This window comes from Tigriopus californicus, chromosome 5 (genome assembly GCF_007210705.1).
Source record: "Tigriopus californicus strain San Diego chromosome 5, Tcal_SD_v2.1, whole genome shotgun sequence".
In the NCBI taxonomy this organism is placed as follows: Eukaryota; Metazoa; Arthropoda; class Copepoda; order Harpacticoida; family Harpacticidae; genus Tigriopus; species Tigriopus californicus.
The window spans coordinates 6,528,404-6,551,166 of NC_081444.1; the positions used below are offsets into that span (position 1 = coordinate 6,528,404).

Below are 22,763 nucleotides of genomic sequence, written 5' to 3' on the forward strand. Positions count from 1 at the left end.
GTATAATGTTTTTAAATGTTATAGCCTGTAGCAAGGATAGATGTAAATAGTTGTTTTAAATGCTCCATTGTTCTTGGCGAATCGATGAAGGGCAGAGCAACAATTAAGTGGCTAAAGTGAGAAAGTGGGGAGGTTCGAAACTCATCGTTCACGGAAAGCGAGTGCATGCAGTCAGTCGGTGGGGAGCATCGCCGGGTGATCATTTTCCCATCACACCACTATCTCACTTCATCTCTCAGCTTTGGCAGTCAAAGGAGATTCCTCTTTCTCTCGCTATCAATTCGCCGCTACACATAACCCAAAAGCTCTAATGTTTAACTTTCATGTATTATATATTAAGAAAAACAGTCAACGGAGCCAACTTAACGCATACAATCCGACTCTGAAAGCACTCTACTGTAGGTATCTCATAGTATAGTACTGTATGTACTCTTTCCCAACGTCAATGCCAGCCTCAAAGAAAGTTGAAAGTCTCATAGGAAGTCCCCAAGTGTGGCTGAAGGTGGAGAGAATTAAGAGCTGCCATCGCCGTCACCATCATTGAGCGAGTTTGTCAGTTTTGGATCAAGTATATCATCGTCAAGTTGGAAAGAAGGAAAAAGAACGGGGATGGAAAAACTGCACCACAGACCAGCGAGACGACGATGATGATGATGATAGCCACGGCGGGCTTGAATTGGATCCAGGGATTAGTTAGACGAGGAGAAGTTTTTCCTCAGTTGACATTAAGACCAAGTTTCCAGCTCTCGACTAGGTAGCACTGGGCAATGATCCCACTCTCGTCTCAGCATCTTCCGCAAACACACACACTTGAGTGACTCGGAAAGCTCAAAATGATGGCAATCCTTTCGTTAATGGAACAAAAATGCTAAGACTGGACAGAGATGCGTGTTGGAATCGCTTTTAAAACAAGAAAAAAACGAAAGTAAAGCCACGAAGAGAGGTCTTCCTTACAATTCAGTGGGTGCAATTTGGAGGGTTGGAGCAGATGTCTGACTTTTCACGCTCATCCGCCAAGAGCGAATGGATTTTCACGGACAATTCAAACCGAGAAGGGAGCCAGAAAGGGGACATATGTTGAATAAGTGAAGTTAAATCCCTCGAATAAGGATTCGCTGCGTTTCACAAGGATTGAGTAAGTGATATGTACTAGAAATAAAAGCTCTCGAGATTTCTTTATTGCCTGATTTCAACAGCGATAACATTTAAGAAACGTGTGTGTCTTTCTAAAGGGACTTGCTTGCGTTGTACATATCTTGAAGTAATCGAGTCATGGACGTATCGCCGACAGTGTCCCGGAAGAAGAAATTTTCCACAGTGGATGTCCTGATCATGCGTAATAGTGGAATCGCCAGGAGAAGTCGACCAAAACGCGTAGGTTGGCGAGGATATCGGTTACGAACGTAGTCATTCAAGATACATTGGGCCTGATCTTGGAGCATCTCCACCGGATGAATGTCCGTTAAACCATCCGTTTCTGTAAATGAAAGCAGACGAATGACGGAGCGCTATTCCTCTTTGTATTTGCCTATTTGCCTTGGCCTCTGCTTACCTGGTTTAAATAGGACAATCGCCTTTAAGCACCCGCATTCCGTTCCATCAGGAGAGATTTGTCGGAATCGACACATGATTTCCTAACAACCAGAGCAAAAAAAAAAGGTCAATGATAGAATGTAGGATCTCTTAATGCTTTACTGGGACCAAAATAACGTGCCCACTCACTTGCATCGTTTTGATCTCCATGTCGACTAAATGATCATCCGACATGAAAGGAGAATCTGTTGACAACACCAGTTGGGACTGACGGGAGGATAGCAAATGTCCTAAATCCCATGGAATCGCCCACTGGGACAGATGCAGAAGGAACAAGTCCTTCCATGACTCTTGCAATAAAAGCATCTGGAAATAATGCCAATTTAATTGTCCAGTCACAGAAACAATCTTACAAATGACGATATTCAGCTTCGGCTTCAAATCTTTACCTGATCTTTGAGTGAAAGAGTTTGGAATGGTGCCAGACATTTGACCCAACGGACCGCCATGAATAACAAACGGGCCGACGTTTCTTGAAGGGTGTCCCAAGAAGGGATCATTCCATGGCTCAATAAATTCGGCGTTGGGTAAGGGAACAAGAGTGGAGGCGGAGAAGGCAAGGCTAAACCGTCGCTTAAAGGTCCTTTGCTGCCCCAAAAGTCCGTATGACGATCGGCAATGATCGAAAGCAAGGATGTTCCCCGTCCCAACATGATGGGTGACGGAGCGACAAGTCGTGTGTCCCCGTTGACTTCAGCACTAGTTGACTTTGGCGGTGAGGGCGAGGAAGAGAGGATTTTCCCGCCGTCACTCTCGTTACAATTTCCCTCCGTTGTCCCTCCTCCTCCTCCTCCTCCTCCTGGCCCTCTTGGTCCTCCTGGTCCTCCTCGGCCTCGATTCCCTCCCACTGCAGAGGATTTCTCGCAATTCGAAGACGAGGACGACGATGAAGAGGAATGGAACAAAGCTGGAGGAGAAGGAAGATGTGAAGTGGGCAAAGCCAAGTGGCGAGAAGTGGGCATGGCGGGTGGTGGTTGGGGATGCGGATGTGGGAGGGGGAACAAATGATGGGCCACGGCTGCGGCGGCTGCGGCTGAGGGAAAGAAGAAGGGTGGAACTTTGGTGGGCGAGGACAAGTTTGGACCGGACATCATCGTGTTGTGATGATGATGGTGATGATGATGGAGCGAGCGATTGCTCAAATGACCCGTGGATGTCGATATCCCACTGGCTGCTAATTCCTTTTGAAGTTTTGACTTGCGAGGGCCCCGCTCGTGTTGAACAGCTGCAAACAACAGTATTCATAAGCAATGTGAGCCCTCTACATTTTGATGATTCGAAATGGTTGTGAGCTCACTTGGCCAAAAGAGGTTTTTATTCGTACAACTAAGCTTGGTTTATGAGTAAACAGTTACACAGTTCTGTTTGGACATTTAGTCACATCTATGCTGAGTATTGCTAAGTAGTACTTGGCATTGGATTGTGCCATAATACATAGGTACATATTCTATAAGTTTTATGTTAATGTCAAGAGCTTACCATCTTTGTTCATGGCCGAGTCAAAGCACTTTTTCAATCGACATGCCCGACATTGATTACGATGAGTTTTGTCTATTGGACAACGGCCTTTGAATTCGCCCTGTGCTTTGCAAGTGTAGACACGGCTACGATGAATACTCCTTTTGAAGAATCCCGAGCATCCATCGCAGGAGTATATCCCATAATGTTTGCCAGAACTTCGGTCACCGCAAACTTTGCAAGGAATATCGAGTAATCTGTCACCTAAAGAGAATACCCATTTCAGGGGGATCCACAATATCACGTGTTTGGTCCTTTCTTGGTCTTACCCGTTCCCATTGTCAAGATTGTCTGTAATCACGTCAACCTTGAAGTTCGACTCAAATAAGTGACCTCAATTAGTGCAATCAGACCAATTAGATCCACCCTTTTATTTGTTGAACCACCAAAGCAAAGAGAGAAACACAGAGACAGAGAAAGAGTGAGAAAAAAACCGAACTGGTTTGGCGCGTCCCCACCGCTATGGATCAGAAGTTGGAGTAAGCCTTCTGTGGATCTGTAGCAATTCTTTTATAGTTCGACCTCTCGGCCTTTTGAACACTGACATTCCTTGAATGAAGCCGCCGTTAGCTCCGCTGTTGTTGCCATCATCATCATGTGTTCCACCACCATTTCCACCCAAGATGAACGTCGGAGTTGCCCTCAACCAAGTTGTTGTTGTTGTTGTTGCTGTCGTCAACGACGTCGCCGTCGTCGTCCTCACCGTCGTTGTGTTGGTCTTGGTCCTCGTCGTTGGCAATTCTCTGAATTGGACTTGGCTCCTCGCCTTCAACGCCACTTTTGGTGGGAACACACCAGGTGACCTCTTGCTCTCTCCATCTCTCTGTCTCTCTTTGGTTCTTTCTTTCCTGGTATCTGAGCTGGCTCCTCGTCCTCTGGTCCTCCTCACATATTGAGATGAAGGCAACTTCCATCCCTTCTCATCTCAACACAGACTCCTTCAATCCACGTCCCTACGTCCCTCCAGTAAAAGGAGATTGTTGGCTGCCTAGCTGGGTTGCCACTCGTACTGGGGAAGAAGCGCCGACCGGAGTTCGGAGTGTTGGTGAGCCCGTGGTTGGTCTGACGATCTCATGCTTCTCTGGTTCCCTACGGACGTGGACCCACTCACTAGGCACTTGGGTGGTTTGCCTTGAGTTCGTCCCACCACCATATCCAGCGACCTCGGTACTTTGGGTGTGTGTACAGTAGGTATAAGTCCCTTCCCCCCTCGCCTATCCATGCATCAAGCTCTCCAAAGATGAGATGGAAGAAAGTGGCTAGTGCTCCATCTTTTCTGTTTTTAGCTGAAAGGTGGATATTTGGAACACCGACCATCGTCATGTAGTTGGTGCCCACTGGCAAGAGTGGAGAAGATCGTGGCTAAGCGACTCGTTCTGATGGCCAACATCTATAAGGGTGAGCTGCCTGCCTCCATCATTGGCTCGTCGTGGATGGAGGAACTGAATTAGTCAAAGAGCCATAAAGCTCGTAATTTGGTGGAGAGACGAGAAAATGGTTCCAAGACCGAGACAAACGGCATAGACGTTCTTCGCAACTATTACGAAAAGACAATGGAAATGTAATGGCCTAAAACACGGCATCCTTTTGGACAAGCAGAACTTGCTCAATTGATCCTAATCACTACTAAGGCAGGTGCGCCTGATATAATTGAAACCGCTATCTGGTACGATCTTGTTATTGGTGTGATCGTGTTTTAGTCGAATTATTCCCTTGGCAATAAATTCGATGCTTTCTCTTCGCGCTATCTTTTGGTTGACTGATTTCCTCGGCTTAGGAGTATAAAGATGAATGTTGAATGGATGGATGGTCGTGTTTCGAACCCGCCTCGGTTGAAATACATGTTTACCGAGCTGATTCCTCAAAAGTCCCCTTCGAACGATTCAATGGCTGAACTTTGATCTAAAAATCCCTCCTTTGAGCCCAATTGAGTGAAAACGGTTTGACTCAAATCACCCTAACCAAGAGTAAAAAATTCTCATGGAGTGTCACCCCTACAGAGTCTCAAATTCTAACTTCTTATCTTGAGAATTAAAAGCAACGTTGAACAACTGCGACCTATCAAAAAAAAATTCATACTCCGAAATTAAGTGGCCAGTGGAACTATTTTGGATATCCCAAATCACATCCCAATTTCTTGCGATAAGTTGGCTTCTTTTCCCTGATTGGTGGATCCTGATCGCCTGACTTTCTTCTCCTTTGGAAATGACTTTGCTCTCCCCTTACGAGCAGAAGGTTTTCCAGCGTAACGGTGTTCGCCTGAGCTTGCGGCCGTTCAACATTGACTTACCGACTTTTCTCGGGAATGACGACCCATATAAGAGCGGGATCTGACAATATTCAAGAAATCTAGACTCCTCCCCCTCCTTGGCCTTTCAACGTCCACATATATCTAGCTTTGTAATTTGTATTTCAAAAATTGAATAATAATGCCGCTATTTTGATTGGTATGTTGAATGTTTGAGTTGCCCATCGGGTGTTTTGTTTGTTATCATTTTTCATTTGGAAAATATGCGGAAGGGTTGCATTCAAACCAAAAGCGATAAAAATAGGAATGGCCATCTTTCTTCTTCGTCCAAGCTAAGGAGTCAAATAATGAGTTTTTGACCTCTTGCTGCTTTGCTCTCCGTTTTTCGCCCATCAAATGGCCTTTCTACTTCATCTTTGGGAAATGGTTGTTCCTTGTCCATCCGTTAGAAAAGATGATGGAACAAGTTCGAGATGTTCCCTCAAGCTGATTCAGTAGACCGACCAACCAAACAAGCGACCGACCGACCGACCGACTGACCGACCAACACACGCTTTTTGCTCCTTTCATGTTAGGAAGATGGGAAGCCATGGGTTTTTTCTTTGGTCTTGCAAAGTCCGCCCATTCCATCATCTCGGACTCAATTTCTCAGCTTTGGACCTCGGCCGAGCCTCCGCAGATGAATGGTTCTGCTTTTTTCTTATACGTATAGATGAACCTCCTCCAGTTGAGTTCACTTCAGGGATAAATAGAGGTGCGCACCTCGTACGCAGAGGACGAGGTCGACAACGACGAGGCCTAATGGCTTTACACAAAATGAACTTAAGGCAAAGTAGGCGCTACATGCGACTGGAACACTGAAGCACCAACTTGAAAGAGAGAAAGATAATCGTTCCTCCTTATCTGCCCTCTTCAGCTTTACTCGCCATAGTATTGAATGTGTGCCATTGTGCTCAGTAGGTTGGCATACCATACTATAGAATGTACCAGTCCAGCGAGCTCAACTCGGAGGAAGAAAAATGGAGAAAAAGGCGCATTATTAGTTTGAAAGATTCATTACCTCAAGCCACGAGGTGCAAGAAATCATTCATCAACATGACTCGTTACCTTTCCTTGGGACGCGAACAAATTGTGTCGATATATGATTATTGTCTTTCACGTTCTTACCCCCTCGTTTCTGACCACAAGAGCGTAGTTATATCATCAAGAAAAGGAACACATAGTAGAAGTCTAGTGCCATGAGTGGACCCGGGAAAAAGCAATCAATGAAAAGGCACCAGAAATCGATCTGGTTCATGTCCATGGCACGGAGAAGAAGGGATCAAGGAAAACTTTAATTCACTTTGCTCACATTGTGCGAGCAAAATAATGGAAGTCTGTGTGTGTCTGGGTGAAGTTCTTCCTCATTTTCGGGAAGCCTATTGATGAGAAGAGACTCGCGAGTGAGCTTCCCGGGGATTAACACGGGAATTAAAAGCCTCTCCCAGTCTTCAGGGTAAGGGGACTTGAAGACGGTGTCACAAAATTAAATTTCAAAGCACCCACACAGACATAATTGGCCTTTTCTCATTGAACTTTCACCACTCCCACGGCTCTCGTCAATCTTTGAGAGTAACTGCTCTTGAAATATCATACACTCCTGATAGTTATAAATCATTTGACATTCCCGACAGAAGGAGGCTTTTGTCGGTTTGTTTGCATATCTATGTTTCTTTCCTAAGTGGCTCAAATCTCCCCCACCCCAAGCGGTTGCTTACCAACATTGGATGGAAATGGAATTGTAGTCGTCGTAATGGAAAAGTTCTGGAACTTCTTGGATTTCGCATATGCGTGTGCGTGAGTGCCTTCCTGAGTGAGTGAAAAGGCCACGAAGGTGAGAGGAATGATGCATTCATCCAACCAACCAACCAACCATCCATCCATCTATCTCTTCATTCAGCTCGCAGCAAACCAAAAGAGAAATGAGAGCCTGCAGGCTTTCAAACTTTGGCAATTTTAAGTCCTTTGGGTGGTGGCCCTTGGGGGTGAAGGAACAGACGAGAACTGAGAAGAATTCAAGGCTATTTATGGTAATGGTGATTATTCTACCATTTACGCGCATCATGGGCGACTAGCGTCACTTTTGCACTCTCTGAATCGGATTTTATGAGATTTTCATTCAAAACACGTCTCTTTTATGGCATGTGGAAACAAGAATTCTCAAGTTCAAAAGCAAATTATATCCGGGGTCTCAATGGATCAACACTGGACGAGTGCTGGAGATCGAGCCTCATCGCAATCTTTCTTTTCTTTCCGTGGTGACGAGGTTTCTTTTGTTTAGTCAGTCATCAGCTCATAATCCAAAATAGACCCCAAGTACCTCACGTACAAAGCTGAATACCCTCCACTCCGTCGCCTTCCAAACCATCGAGCTCGATTATTTAGACTAGAAGTCCTCAAATAATTGAGAGCATGATCCCTTCAATCCCGACACCCTGGCAAAAGAGAGAAAGGATTCCTGGCAAACGAGCCCCGAACTCAAGAGGTTGCTTTTGTCGCCCCGGGTTTTGATTCCTAAGCTGGGCTTTATTCAAGTGATTCGTCACAACATTCCATGTGGAACATTCGTGTTGGGAGAAGAGCTCTCAGTTCAAACATCCATCGTACGAGCGATACGTTGTAGTAATCATGCAGTCGTTTTTTGGGCTAAACAACGGCGACTTCAAAGATGTCACCGGTTGATTGGTGTACAAACGCTCTGAGAAGCAAAATCTGTGAGGCTCAAGATATTTACAAAGGACTCTGTTTTCATGATTGGCGAAATAATTTCTTATCTAAACATGCTTATCCGTGTCAGATCATCGTAGGATTGCTTTTGGAGCTGAGTAAACTCTTGAGGTAAGGATTTATGAAGGGATCAATTTGGCACGTATTGAATGCCACGTGTTGTTCGAAAATCGAATCTTGCATAGTCTTTGGCTCCAACTTGGGCGTTTGTTCTTGTTCCTGAACGTTTAAATGGCCAATTATTGCTCTAAACAAACTCTAAAACTAGATTTTGGATATTCTTGAGCAAACATATATATATCATTGGTTAGAGATTGCAATTTTAGGTCACACGATTTTTTTTTTCGATTATCGAACTCCCTACCATCCAAATAGTGGCTTGTGAACTAATTGCCTGCCGGTCCCCAAGTAACCACGAAATATTCATCGAAACGAGATTATATTCCGTGTATTCTATTAAGTCAATTCTATTGTTCGTTCCTACTCTTCATATAGCCCTCTACCTATGTGGCACCGAGTGTTAATCCGGTGGATGATGGATTGAGGAGCTATCCCCGCCCGAGAATGCATCCATCGAGAACGTATGAGGACTCAGACAGCTATCGTGACTGTCCATGGGTGAATGTGAGTATGTGGTTTGGTCTTTGGCTGCTGAGAGTAGCCTTTGATGGCTTTGTAGCACTTTAGCTCATCCCCTTGTCATCGCTAGATACGTAGGTAGGCTTGTGGAGCCACATACGCACGTAGTATAACACGCAGTGATGATGCGATGCTTTCGAAGAGAATACAAGGTACAATATGTAGTTGAATGGACGAGGTGTGAAAGACAAGCAGGAGATTACATTGATACCAAACATGCTAAGGAATGCTTTTACATTATGGAGCGCCTGCAACGCGGAATCACGCAGAGTACGGAAGGACGGAACAGTGGCAATACAAGAGTGCACGCTGCCTCGTCAGAAAGCAGGTTGTGAGTAAGTGGAACAAATCAGGAAAGGATCGATCACGAATGGAATTGCAGCCATAAATAAAAAAAATCGAACAATGCTTGTGATGTTGTCCAATGAGATCAATTGAATATTAATCGCTGATGTAAGTAAATCTTATCCAAGATTGAATATTGGAATCTACAGCTTGGCAACGGATAGTGTTCAGAAATATGTGGACAAGACATTTTAAAATTTCACTTTACGTTCGTCTCTCGAACCACCTCCTATTCAATCTGTTGGTTCTTTAAGCATTTGTAGGCCTTTGTTATCTTTGATAACGGCTTGTGATAAGTCTTCGATAATAAACGAAACTCTTACCAAGTCTATCCGGGAATACCCATCCCCTTAAGAACGTTTTAGGCGATTACCATTGCGCCAAGAATTGATCCAACGTGCCTTGATGGGCATGTAAATAGTGTTACGAGTCTTTGGCACATGTAAGGCAAAATCAGCATCCACGACAAATGACTTGGGGAATGAGTTTCATGCCAGAGATCAGAACGGAATGGATCTACCTTAAATATAATGTATAGACGGTAATAAATGGAAAAGACGAGAACATCTATGGGTTAATATATTGCCAGAAAAAGTGCCAAAAGTACCTTCACCGACCGTCATGTCCAATCCTCCTATTTCAGGAATCCTTGACAAAATCTTCAAGGCCAAATAAGATTGTAAAGTCATCTACAAGAGAACATTTATAGACTTCATCATATTTGGTAGGGCGCAAATAAGAGCTATTTAATCAAGACTTTAAACCAACCAATGTGACTTGGATCCAACAACTGAAATGAAGAGGAAATCGGATTACAAGATCTTTCAAGGGAATCAATTACGCGTTTCAACATGTACATGTAGGTGTTCGAGTGGGCCTGCCACATTTTGGATGAGAGCCGAACCGTTCTTGGTGGAGCAACTTCCCAATCAAATTAGATACTACCTAACACTATGCTCATTCCCTAGCGTCTTGAGGACATGACTAATCCAAATTTTTGTATAGGGTTCGGGTGGTGATAAAGTCGTCCTGAAAGTCTCACCTCCCTCTCATGAAAATCTGGCAGGAGACGTGTTCGGGCTTTGTCAAATTTTCGAGTAGCAATTTCTCAGGACGTTTCAGAGCAAAGAGCCTCATCTCTCAACGTCCGGATCTTCCATTCAAAATCCCTCTCTGAGGTGAGAAAAAGGGAGATCAGATCCACCTACGAACTGCCATATAATGGAGGCAAAGTGTAACATGCCAACCTCCCACAGACCAAGATGTCAGCAAAATGTTCACCGAATGCGATTATGGGGGGACAATACTTTTTCAAAATGATTTCCCTGGGTTAATCCATTCATATTTTGATCAAGTAATTTCAAGCAACTGACGGATAAGGAATAAGTATATCAGGTTACACTGTACCCTGATTTCAAGGCTGGGTTAATATTACGATTCCTGATACGTCCGATATGTCATCATTTCAGAATAAACAAAGCCTTTATGTGTTTGAACTTGCTGCCTCATAATAAGTATATTTCAAACCGGCGAAAAAATACAATGGCTGGCCAATCAGTTCTTTCAAAAAAGGCTTGAATGCGTAAAATTCGCGTCCCGCTCGATTTTGAAGCGGCCAAAAAAAATTCAATCTAACCCCTTTCGTTCACTCTACGTTGCATGAGGCCTGTAAGCATTCCGACGTAACAACTGCCGAGTCTAACGATTGTTTTGTTTTCGTCGTTAGACCCATTAAAGGCCACCCAAATGCTTACAGTATTCAGGGAACGATTCGGGAAGTCCCAAGGATGTTTGTATTCTAATACCAAAATTTCGTCCTAAGCTTTTGCGAAGGGATGTAACATAAACCTACATTTTCCAAAGTCTGTGATATGTGCATAATCGACTTGGGATGATGCAACATAAGCTTCTTCCCAGGGTTCAAGTGTTTTAGTCAATGTTCTTTCGTCCTCTTTTGCTTATCATTCGCCTCCTCCTCCTCCTCCTTCACCACCTCCTTCTTCATCATCAGGTTCTTCGTTTTCTCGGTCGAGAAGCGTTCCAAGACCTGGATTAGCAACATGGAGCAAAGAGAAGAACATGAGCTCAACTCGATATTCGATGGAGAAACAAATGTTCCAAAGCTAACTGGCTGCTAGCTCTCTTCCTTCCTTCTTGTTCCTTCCTCCCTTGCTGCCATGCTCTCTTTCATCTCAGCAAATGTTCGGTTCTCAGGGCTGGTAGAGACTTCCTCCCCACGTTTGACCATAAAATGTCACAAACTCACCATCTCGTAGACAAGTTTAGAGCCGTTCCATTGCGCCGCAGTGCGGAGCTGCAGTTCATAAAGGCGACCTGGCCTTCATCCGGGATCTCCCCCTTTTACGATATTCTTTGTGGCATTGTTTCCACCTGAGAGGAAATAGCCTCGACATCACCATCGCATCATTGACCCCTACTCAGATACGAGCGACTACATACAACAACCCTTTGAACACTGTGTCAAACATGGAGGAGCTCAATAATTTCACAAAGTTGGGACTTTGTGCTTTTCCGCCGTTCTTTCAAGTCCACCTCCTCCCAGGTTATTCTCCTTCTCCTCGGTCTCGTGGTCGCCGTTATCGTTATCCTCGTCGTCGTCGCTTTCGACTCTTGTCAGATCTCATTGTTGTGCGTTCCACACAATTCCACGCAGATCCTCTCACGAGACCTGTTCAGGCGACGTTTTGGAGGCCGTCTACAGCTCACTCACTTCGTCCTCGTGCCTAGTACGTACATACAGTGATAGCAGTGGGCATCTCGCGCTAATGGGAGGGGGCGAACTGGCGCACAAATACTACGTTAGGACGGACAAAGGCGTGGGGAGGTGGATGGTTCGTAAATATCATGGAGAGGAGAAGGAAAGGATGTCATGCTCGGCCAAGCATGTGTGAGGATGGCCACAAAGTCTGTTAAGCCTTCTCTTCGCTTGATGGCATCCTCTAGATACGTTTTCTCCTTTTACGGACTTTCACTGGACGGACAATTGGTTGACGGTCATTACTTGGATCGGAGGTTTGTTTGTGAACTGGTCATTATTCATTAAACGGACCCTCTCAATCACTTTTTGAACTATTTTAAATGTATGGCCAAGAGATTATTGGAGTGCTGAAAATTCTTGTTTCATGTGTCATTCTGCAAGTTTTATTGGTACATCTCGGGTAATGACGTCTTAATTTGCAATATTTGCAATAAATTTGTTTTGACAATTTGAGAACCTAAATCGATGTTGCCTGGTCTTCTTGACACTGCTTTTGAGGGCAGTTTCTACGCCTTTTCTTTAAAGATGATAAAGGAAAATTAGATTTTTCTTGGCTGAACAATACAACATTAGAGATGCATTCTTGGTTTGTTCTTCTATTCCTCTTTTAAGCACTCTGTATAGAAAATACAACTTCTTCCACCAAAACTCGGAAAATCTGAAATATTGATCAATACAACAGTTCCAGAAGTTTGAGCCAAAAAATGTAGACAGCTAGCTCAAGCCTTTAGCTAAAAAGCACCAACATTATAACAGCCTTCAAAATGCTTCCATGACCTAACAAGCGATCTCTGAACAACTCAACCCTCACCAAGTTCTCGCACTCCTCCGAAGAGGTATGGTTCTGCAAGTGAAAGGGGTTGTGGCAGGTTCGACAGTTCATAGAATCTTTGACGTGATTGTCAAAACATCCATCATGAGTCATGTGTGAATTTAAAAGTGCCGGGAGCACTGACAGGGTGAAGAGAGTCCAAGAAAAGCTCCTAGTCACACTGAAAGGCCCACCTGTAATCTTGCCAAAGAAGGTGCCGCCAGTCACATGGCAATGTGGCAATTGTTCCTCACGACCAAAAGATGCACTATCATTACAAAAATATCCTGGCAACGATAAGCCTCAGGATGGAGAAGTCAATTTATTCACCCAAACCGTCCAGAACCAACAGAATCAGACGTCAGAAATATTACACCGTTTGTAATATGGACTGGCCTCTGCATCGCACTTTCATGTCTGATCCTGCAGCCTCCTATTCAGGGTTAAACTATGTGTTAAAGCACTTTCTAACGGCATTAAGCAGTAAAGTATCAGGACTTAGAAATAATAGGTTAAACCGAATGATCAGCAGAGTTTCTACCTTAGCTTTTATTTATGTATTACTCGTACTTAACAACGGCGGAAGCAGTGTCTATGCACAAGAACAGAGATGGCATGCTTTAACACGCATAAGTAAACAATGTCAGCAACGTTGCTTTAAGGTCGTCGAAATAACTTTTTGACTCCAACCTTCTTCTCTAAGTTGTACCCGATACAACAGATCATGACTAATATGTTTCTACTAGAAAATGGCTTCATTGTCTTGTTCGAGCAATGCTCAAATGTTGTTTTTTTGTACCAAATCCGAACTAATTTACTGTCTTGAGTGTATGACTGGTTTTTGTTTTATTCATGTCATAATTAACAATGCTCTTTACATAATAAACCTTCGTTTTGATCTCGAGCAATGGCTTGTTCACGTTGGCTTCCGTCCTTCGAGAGTTGTTGTTCAACAAGTGTCGCTATGATTTCAATGGAAAGTAAATGGCATTGGCAATTGGGGCATCAATTTTGAAATTAAAGGGTTCAACCATATAGTCACTGTAGCCAAAACAAATTCTGTAAAACCTTATAAAATCCACCCTGCACACTGAAATTGAGTTCATGGATAAAAATCCACCAAGAACCGCCAAGAGAGGACACGTGATTTCGGCTATTTTTCTCCAAGTGAAATTCATGATGTTATTGGTCAAACTTCATATGTTTTTGATTATTTTTTTTCTCATTTTGACGTTTTTGTTCAGAGCATCTAAATTGATTTCAAGCTCCAAAATAACTGATGGCTTGTGGAGGCATACTCATAGGTTTTTAATTGGAGATGAGTCGGGAGAGTTGCAAAGCCGGTTATCTTATGGTATAACGGACATGAAATGCGCGCACAAGGGCCCTACACCCCTAAACTGGTGGGTTTGAGCGTATGGAAACGTCGAAGGCGCTAGATAATCTCTCACAAGGTAGAGTGTGACTAAACGTCTTAAGTATAACAGCACTTAATGTTACCAGATACCAGGAGGAATCTACATTCACTCTATGATCATTCATGAAGATAATTTTGTTGAACCAACAGACGATTCAATTGCACCCAACAAGTTGAAAACATGTAGATGCTCATGAAAAGAAGCTCAACAGACAATTTGGGACTTCTGGGGCTTTGTTCTTTGGTTGATTGAATATCAATGGATATGTGCCCACCAGAGTGTGCGAGTCTTTTGGGCTTTCGTTTCATGCAAATCTGACAAGTATCCTGTTTAATTGTGTTACTTAGGCCTCTTCAGTCAAATAAAGAATTTGAAGATTTCTTTTCCATTTCAAAGAGTCCAGAAAACAAACGACATCGTCACACGTGCCAAAGCCTTAACGCACGCTGACTTTTGGACTATCACCACTACAGGCTGATACTAAGTCAATGGGGTACCCCCACGTGGTTTCGTGAATGCAAATTTTGAAATGCGACAGTACTAAATTTTACCCAGTCGCATTTCAAAATGTGCCTTCACGAAACTATGTGATACTTGCACTAGGTGCAACTGGGTACAAATGGCATCTCAAAATATGCACTCACGAAACCATGCAGGGGTGCCCCATTCAAGCTAAGGCGCGTATTTCATGATTTCATGTCCGTCATACTATAAGATAGATAACTGCAAAGCCATATGACTTTCCTCTAAAACGAAGACAACTTCCAAAAGGCCAATACCCGTAGCCTTGACATGGATTCACTTTCATTTTCCCCAACGGCCTTGTACAAAACACAAGCTCTAAAATCAATGGCACGAAATAACGAGGTTTTCTGGCATGAATATAGTCTTTATCATAAAATCAATGGCCAATCGAGGTTGATATGTAAGGCTGCTTCTTTTCATTGGCTTGCTCAAAGTTGTTAAATTGAGCCCTTCTCGAAAGAGCAGATTTTGAAGGTATGCAAATTCAAGAGATGAACTTAATTTCGGGACACACTGTATCGTAGCAAACACAACATATTGATACATAGTTTTGGGCGAAAAAAACCATTGATTTTTGTTTGCCATTCTCATATGACTGAGTTTTCGGGATGCTTTGCAGAAAAAGTAACTTAAAAAAGGCCCTACAAATAAACAAGTTTAACCTCTACAATAGGTTTAAATTCAAGGGCACAAGTTTTGAGAATGAAGGTCTGTAGTCCAAAAGTCTTCCAGTGGAATTTGTTTTTATTATGTTATGGTCAGTGAAAATAGTGCGAAGAAGAATTGAGCAAGCAAATGAGTGAACGAAAAATGCACCGTCCTACTCTTTTTCCTCCAAGGTTGATTTTGTTCAAGGCTGATCGATCCAAAATAATCTACAAATGAACATAAAACTTCTAAGAACATGTGCCAAAGGCACCTTTAGCATGTCAAAACACATCCCACAATTGAAAATAAGAATATATCTACATTCTCGCCGTAACTTATGTCATACCTTTATTACCAGGTAGAAAATGTTTGACTTCAATGAAATTAAGATATGTTAAAATTTATTAGCACACGCTTGGCTCAATTCAGAGGCTCATTTTGAATAAAAACAGATTTTGAAGTTTGAATGCCAAGAGCTGATTCTGCTCTGATGAGCATTTTTTTCAATACATGTGTTTTTGGAGTAATCCGACAATACTTAATCCATACATATCATCATTTCCTTCCAATGTCTTCAGGCGTTCTTTCCTATTTGATTCAGTACGGTCCTATTAAGTCAGATTTGGACAAGTTTTGACTAAAATGCCCGATCAATCTTATATTGAAGGATTAGCCAGATCAGCCAGCTCTAATTCGTTGGTCGATCAAATAATCTATATAAAAATAAAAGTTTTAAGTAAAATGAATTAATTTCTCGTCTTGGGTAACGAATTCCGCAAAAAACAGCCACTGGATCATCACCTACGTATTCCCTACGAATATTTGAGGACAGCAAATTGAACAATGAAGGAGCCCGCGGAAGAAATGGGAATTGTTCTGCCACTTTGCTGTCCTGCTTTAAAGCTTGCTTCCTTTATGTCTTTATTTCTCAAAAACTGCCGTATAGTATTATATGGTTGAATCTAAAACGCAATACTTGTCAAGAAAGATAACGAGGCATTGTATGGCTTCTTTATTATGTTGATTCATTCTTGAATAGTTGATGTCAATAAGCTCCAATTCTATTTTTGTGTTCTCGTTTATCAAGATGGAAATTAAAATATCGTTTGGTTTGAAAATCATCCATAAACTACTATGTATCTTGGTGAAATATTCTATTATGTATCGAGAGATTGAAATAACAAGTTTTGGATGAGTTGGGTTAGTGAATTATTCCACTGGCAATTCTTGTACATAAATCATAGTTGACTGTCATCACTTGATTCCATCTCTTCGACTTGCTCATCGGGGTTACCACCAGGAACAAGGTTGTCTTGATTGGATGACTCATCGGTGGGGTTGCTGACAAACTGTTCTTCCGTGGCATTATTTCCCCGTTCAAGAATTTGGGGTAAAATCCGCCCAGCTATAAAGGGACATTTAAAATTGTGTTATGTACGTATGACGTTTCTGAACTGAACACTATCATTATGTTCAATACAAAATAAGTAAAAATCGGTGTGCCCTTTACCTCTACGAATCTGATTCAACGATGCAAGCATTCGAATCATGAGGGCAGCCGGAACTGTAATCGTGTCACGGGTCTCTTCTAACATAACTTCGTTGCGTCTGACAAGCTGAAGCGGAAATCACCTTTTAACCTCGAACTGTACATGTGGCATGTCCATACACCATGTCACAAAATGAAATTGATCTGGTAAAAAAAAAAAATCGAGAATATTCTCACACTTACGTTATCCGCCACTTCTTGGTTAAAGCCTGACCCATCTCCTTGTGGCGTCCAAATTTTGACATCATAATCAATGCCCGATGTGGCTAAGATCGGATCAAAAGGATGCGGTTGGATACAATTGACCACGTGTCGATCGGCCTCGAGAAGTAGGACTAACTTGCCCGAACTCCTTTCCCAACCGAACACGTGCCCACAGTCCGACCCCGATAAAACAAAGTCATTGCCCCACCAAGTGGCCTCTTTGATCATAGTTCGAGAGTTCCGATGACCCGAGAACTTTTGCCTCACCTTGGGCTGCCGAATGGGTCTTTTTGTAATGAAATTATTACTCGAGTCCGACACGTTTCGATTGGAAGCGCTACATCGCAGTGGTGATAGTGAACGCTCTTCTTGTTCATCTTCATCACTGTCCTCATCCGAGGAACGAATTTCCTCTTCATATTCGACCAACTCGTCAGATATGGCTTGTCCTAAATCGGTCGACGGAGGGTTGAAATCCACGGACACTCCTGGAAATATGAAAAATATCGATAGATAGGTTACTACTTTGTTGAAAATGGTAGCTATGTAATTATGTACAGGTCTCAATTCAAGCAATTAACAAAAGATTAATCGTTTGGGAGATTAAAAGGTTAGTCACCAGTGGGCGGTCCCGATACGCCTCTGCGCCTTTGTCTCTGTCCTGTAACAGGATTCCTTGAGCAATTACCAGGATCGGTCACCACTTGACTAGGACCGGGTAAATCCGTCACGTATTCCGCCACGGGTTCCGGAGCTGCCAGGCCAAGAGAGATACTGCTCACATCCGTTCCACGATGGCCGTAGCGGAGCCGGAAGTCAGGCAAGTCTGCAACGTTTGGCCTAGGACAGAGGCAAAAAGAGAGAGTTTGAGGTTAGACAAAAGTATCTGTGTACTTATATATAAAGGGATATGTGTTTATTTATTTTATACACTACACAAGGAACTGCATACTCACGGGTCTGATCTTGGTTCGGGAATATCACTCGGAGCACTTAATGGTGGAGCGCTTTCGACCAAAACCGATTCAATATCATGCGTTTCAGTGTCTGCGGAAATTTGAGGGGATTGATCGTCTGTTGACAAAGAATGAACGGTTTCGGAGTTATCGGGATTGAGCGGTTCATTGGCAAGGGAAGACGCGTCCGGATGAAGGGTGACCGCCGAATCGGAGTCGTCTGACGGTAGTTGTGCTTCTTCGGTGATGGTTGGCTGACTAGATTCCCGTTGAGCTGCCGCTAATAGAATACGATCGCGGTTGGTGTTCAAGGAGCGCATCGCACGGCGTGTTGAAGGGTCGTTTAGCATTCGAGACAAGGCGTCAGTCATCCTTTGCATCAGATTGCTTTGAACCGGCACTGATGGGCCTATCAAAAGGTATTTACTAGTAACGAGAGATTCAAAAGAGAAATCGTTTACTAAGTCAGTCTCACCGGCTTCCGTTGTGTCGGACAACGTAGGATCTTCGGACTCATCGAGCCGTTGTTCTCTAGGAGGCTGACGATTGGTCTCCGGCCGAGCGTTCGGACCCGTATCCGACCAATCTCCTCGTAATCTCAAGCGTTTCATGGGAGGTGGGCTTTTGGTGTTACGGGCACGGCCGGTCGACGGTCGTGCCACTGGACGTTGACCCACATACAAGCGTTTGGTGCCCTCGGCATCGTCAGCCTACAGAGAAAGTAGCGGGTCAGAAACAATACGTGGGTGTTATCTTGTTGGTCATTTTATGCCCATGAAACGTGGCCATCTTTTCGGCGTAGTTTTGAATTCATTTTCTTAAAAGTTCGTAGATAACATTATGTTGTGAATTGTGATCCATCATAATGGAAAGTTTACGCTAATTTCTTTAGACTAATGATCAAATGTTTTGGCTTTAGAAGGTAATATCTACTAACAAACCACTTACTTGGGGATCAAAAATGTAAACATAGTCGGAGGAATACGAAGCTAGGATCTCACGACCGTCAGGCCGAAAATCCACGGCCGTGATTCGCCGGTGTTTACCCCGCAGTTCAGGCACAATAAAACGGGCTAGCAGGGCGGCCAAACTGCGGGATTGAGTTTGACCCGTGCTGCGCGTACCCAACATACGGCGATCAAAGAGTCGCACGGCCGAATCTGAAGAGCCCACCGCTAATCGATAGGGCACGACTGGGTCCATGGCCATGGCCGTGACTGGGTCCGGACCCGCAATCAGCACATCCTCCTGACACGAAGCCCGATCGCAACGGTCCTTGATCCGTAGGTCGAACCAACGCACCGTGCCATCCTCGCCGCATGATAAAAATGTATGCGGGTCACCGGGCCAAGTCAATATCTCATAGGCCGTACCGTGATGACAATTGAACAAGCAAGCCCGCGTTTCCGTGGCTCGTTCAACGTGCGTATAGGCCAAGATGCCGTCGCCAGCCGCGGACACGAGTCGTGCATCCGAGGTGTGCGGCAAGAACTGGGCCGAGAAGATATTGGCTCGATGTGCGGTGAGCACGTCGCTGATCACTCGGCGACTGAAAGGATCCGTGATAACGAGGCGATGATCGTCCGAGCCGGATAAGAGCCACTGACCACCCGCATTCCAGGCCAAAGTATTCACGCACCCGTGGTGCGAGTCTAACGTGTGACATTGAGTCAGATTTTGTAACAAAGTCCGGGAACCTGGAAGACAGAACGAAGGTGTGGACATTTTCTAGATCAAGATCATGCGGACATGGCCAGCGGTACCCCCTCGAAATGGGGGTATTTAGTGCTGATCAATGGTGAGGTGGGATGATCCGAGCCATCAATCTCAAGTCCAGATGTTGTGTGTCGAAATATAATTTTTTTTGATTGAAAAAGCACTTTCAAAGGACGACAATGGCGGTTACAAAATCACTTCTAGTTTCAGGCCCTCTCTCATTGAGTCAAAATGGAGCTAAAACGTGAGCTGTTTTGACTCATTCAATTCAACGTGAGGCTAAAATCAACGAATTTATGGCTGAATCTGAATGCATGGAGGCTAGATTCGGGTCTTCCATGACAGTGAGTATCGGGGTTTATCACGGGGTAATCCCGAAAATCTTTACCAGCCAGCAATCCCAGAACCAGGTTTTTGAGGCTATTTACATGGCAGCCATTTTGTATTAGTTTGACACTTTCATTGTCAACTTAGGGCTCTATCCCATTTTTATAGCCCTTCGACTCCTCGCCTTGCAGACAAACAAATGTAAAAGCAGGAGAATACGCTCTAAGATATCTAAGTTTAACAAGGTATTTTCACTGAACAACTGAATGTTGATGCATTTTAACACCATCAACTCTTCTGAGAGACCTTTCCGAATCCTAAAAGAGTAAGATTACGTACACTTTTGACATCCAAATTGAAAAAAGCCAAGTAGCTATATATTGCATTCTTGTAGCATCCTAGCAACTTTTTGTGATCGTATTTTTTCCGATCAATTATGCTAAAAAAACTAAATTCGAGCCTAAAGAAAGTGAGGCTTTTAAGGTCAGTCACCAAAAACTTGTGAAACTGCGCTTTTCCTAACGACATTTTGTTAGAAATGATGATGGCCAAAGTCCAATGTGTGATCAACCACACAGTATACATCTTCTGGTTGAGTTCTTATTTACATGTCAAAAGGGTTCGGAATTTTACCCGTAGACGATTTGAAAGTCTCCCAGAAGAGTTGTCGAGTTATTCATTGTGTCACAGTACTTCGGCGATAAATTGTTCACTTAGTGATCTCTGGATAAAATATGGCATCTAAGAGCGCATTCTCTCGTTTCTACGTTGGTTTGTCCGCACCTAGACTGCCTCCGCTCAATGAACAGGACAAATAGGCTACATGTGCCTGCTATTGATCAGCTCATCTTGGACTAAAAGACTAAAAGAGGGTTTCATGATTTCGTGCCCTTTTCCCTTAGTTAAGGTTAACCCAATAGGTTAAAGAATCACTTTTTAGGTTCAGGGCATGCCCCCCCCCCCAACAACTCTATTAGCCATCTAACAAAGGTCGGGCCGGGAAACCGTCCAAAGTTGACTGAGCTGACCTAATCGACCTGACGTAAAAGGTCAGCTCCCATGAGCAAATCTATCCTTGGGCTCATTTCCGCTCAAGGGAGGGAGGGTTTCCTAATGCTCTAGCCCGGCAGCTTCTGATCTTCGATATAAGCCAAAAGAATACCGAAACCATCGAGGTAGCGCCATTCTCAAAATTCTTTCATTTTCAGACATCATTTGAGTTGGGCCCACTCATCAAAAATGAGGTCAGCTCGGCAATCCTAAGGATGGATGGATGGGCTCGTGACCTAGTGAGCTAGTAACCACGGGTGGGTCACAGTTCCAGTCGGTCTCACCTTTAGCCACTTGGGCGCGCCCCAGCGTGAGTCCGGCTCCGGACTGACCCCAAGGGCGGCCTTGGAGCCAATGGAACACGCCCGTGGGCTGAGCGCTGACCGGCCCCTGGCTCATGGACTTTGTCGGAATCCGTCGGATTGAGGAATAAGGGCGGTCAATCGACCACCAGGCATACCCCCCGTGGGCGTACCGTGGGCGGGGTGGGCGTTGACAGGGCTAACAGCCTGTCTGGAGTTCTGTTCTAGGTTCTCGTCTTCAATCAGTCAATCAGACGACTTTTTGTGTTTTCTTTCTCTGCTCTTGTCAAGAAGCTATTTTTATGGGGCGAGATTGTCCTGAGGTTGCGTGCACTCCTTGATGCGAATCGGTATTTTTATCTTGGCTAAGTTGTCGATCAAGATATCGTCAGATCAAACTTTTAACAAAGAATTTCCCCATACGCACTCAAGGTAATCCTGACATCGCTGGTCTACATCTGAATTGTTGACAGTATTTCCAAATACTGAATGGAAAAACCAATATGATTCCCTTGGCCATGCCAAGGCTCTCTTCCGGCACAATGCTTTCAACCAGTTTGAGCCAGTTGCCCAAGCGCCTTTTAGAAAGTTGATGTGGTGATGTCAGGGCTCATATTGTAATTTTCATCCAGATGGTGGAAACACTCAACAGAAACGGAAGGAGCCAGTCTCAGTTCAGTTTGACAACCTTGACAATGCATACATAGTACTATGTTTGTTTGTTTGTTTGTTTGTTTGTGACCAAGGTCAGATGGTAGCTTCTTCTTGCTCTACTAGTCATCTGATGATGGGTGTCCCAATTGAGGGACATTCCTGCTTCATGATCAGAGCCAACATTAATTGTTTTCTCACTCTTGGGAATGATCACAGTTTTGCCCTTCAAGTTGTTAAAAGCAGCAACTCATTTTTGTAATCAAATAAAACAAAGAAGCTTGGCCATTAGACGCCTGGGATCAAACAAGGATTGCCTAATTGGTAAGCAGATGCTTTTCCACTTCAGCACTTAAGCTAGCTTTGCTGGACTGGCTGCCAGCATATATGTTTAGGTTCTTACTTTCAAGTTATCCAGTGTGAATCACTTTGATTCAGCGGTAAAATGAGCCCACCGTCAGACGATACTGAAGCTGAAATGCCTGATGTAAAAAAATATCAAATGAGAGGCAGGGAAAGCAAAAATTTAATTGGAGCATGTTGTCCCATGAAATGAGCTGGGCAGAACTTTTTGATTTTTGAAGAGTGCCTTGGAAAACATTAAACTATGCTCCTCGCAAACCCATTTGAATCAAACTGGGTTCTTATTCTATCCAGGATAAAGTAAATTAACTAAAATTTAGTGCACGCAACCTCGGAATATTAAAGATAGATAAAC

At 43.7% G+C, this 22,763-nt stretch overlaps 2 protein-coding genes across 3 annotated transcripts; both read right to left on the bottom strand.

Annotated features, from left to right (window-relative positions):
* Positions 1-1,168: 1,168 nt before the first annotated feature.
* Positions 1,169-4,089, bottom strand: LOC131881237 (protein dissatisfaction-like). Its single transcript, XM_059228046.1, has 6 exons — positions 3,381-4,089; positions 3,073-3,315; positions 1,983-2,818; positions 1,723-1,899; positions 1,553-1,634; positions 1,169-1,477 (listed from the first exon to the last, which is right to left on the bottom strand). The coding sequence occupies exons 1-6, from the start codon at positions 3,388-3,390 to the stop codon at positions 1,227-1,229; spliced, it is 1,599 nt and encodes a 532-aa protein (XP_059084029.1). The 5' UTR covers positions 3,391-4,089; the 3' UTR covers positions 1,169-1,226.
* Positions 4,090-16,429: 12,340 nt separating this feature from the next.
* LOC131881233 (DDB1- and CUL4-associated factor 6-like) lies at positions 16,430-21,683 on the bottom strand. Of its 2 annotated transcripts, none has more exons than XM_059228039.1 (8): positions 21,377-21,683; positions 18,948-19,696; positions 18,475-18,709; positions 18,000-18,408; positions 17,663-17,883; positions 17,023-17,531; positions 16,801-16,906; positions 16,430-16,695 (listed from the first exon to the last, which is right to left on the bottom strand). In XM_059228039.1, the coding sequence occupies exons 1-8, from the start codon at positions 21,489-21,491 to the stop codon at positions 16,529-16,531; spliced, it is 2,511 nt and encodes an 836-aa protein (XP_059084022.1). In that variant the 5' UTR covers positions 21,492-21,683; the 3' UTR covers positions 16,430-16,528. The 2 variants fall into 2 exon arrangements, with proteins under 2 accessions (XP_059084022.1, XP_059084023.1); XM_059228040.1 differs by having other exon boundaries at positions 17,732-17,883; positions 21,377-21,682.
* Between the last annotated feature and the right edge of the window lie 1,080 nt (positions 21,684-22,763).

Coding starts and splice junctions, on each gene's coding strand:
- LOC131881233 (XM_059228039.1), bottom strand. CDS start 21,491: ATGAGCCAGGGGCCGGTCAGCGCTCAGCCCACGGGCGTGTTCCATTGG. Junction 19,697..21,376: donor GCGCGCCCAAGTGGCTAAAG/GTGAGACCGACT, acceptor TCTGTCTTCCAG/GTTCCCGGACTTTGTTACAA. Junction 18,409..18,474: donor GTCCGACACAACGGAAGCCG/GTGAGACTGACT, acceptor ACCTTTTGATAG/GCCCATCAGTGCCGGTTCAA.
- LOC131881237 (XM_059228046.1), bottom strand. Junction 1,900..1,982: donor CTCTTTCACTCAAAGATCAG/GTAAAGATTTGA, acceptor CATTATTTCCAG/ATGCTTTTATTGCAAGAGTC. Junction 1,478..1,552: donor GATTGTCCTATTTAAACCAG/GTAAGCAGAGGC, acceptor TTTCATTTACAG/AAACGGATGGTTTAACGGAC.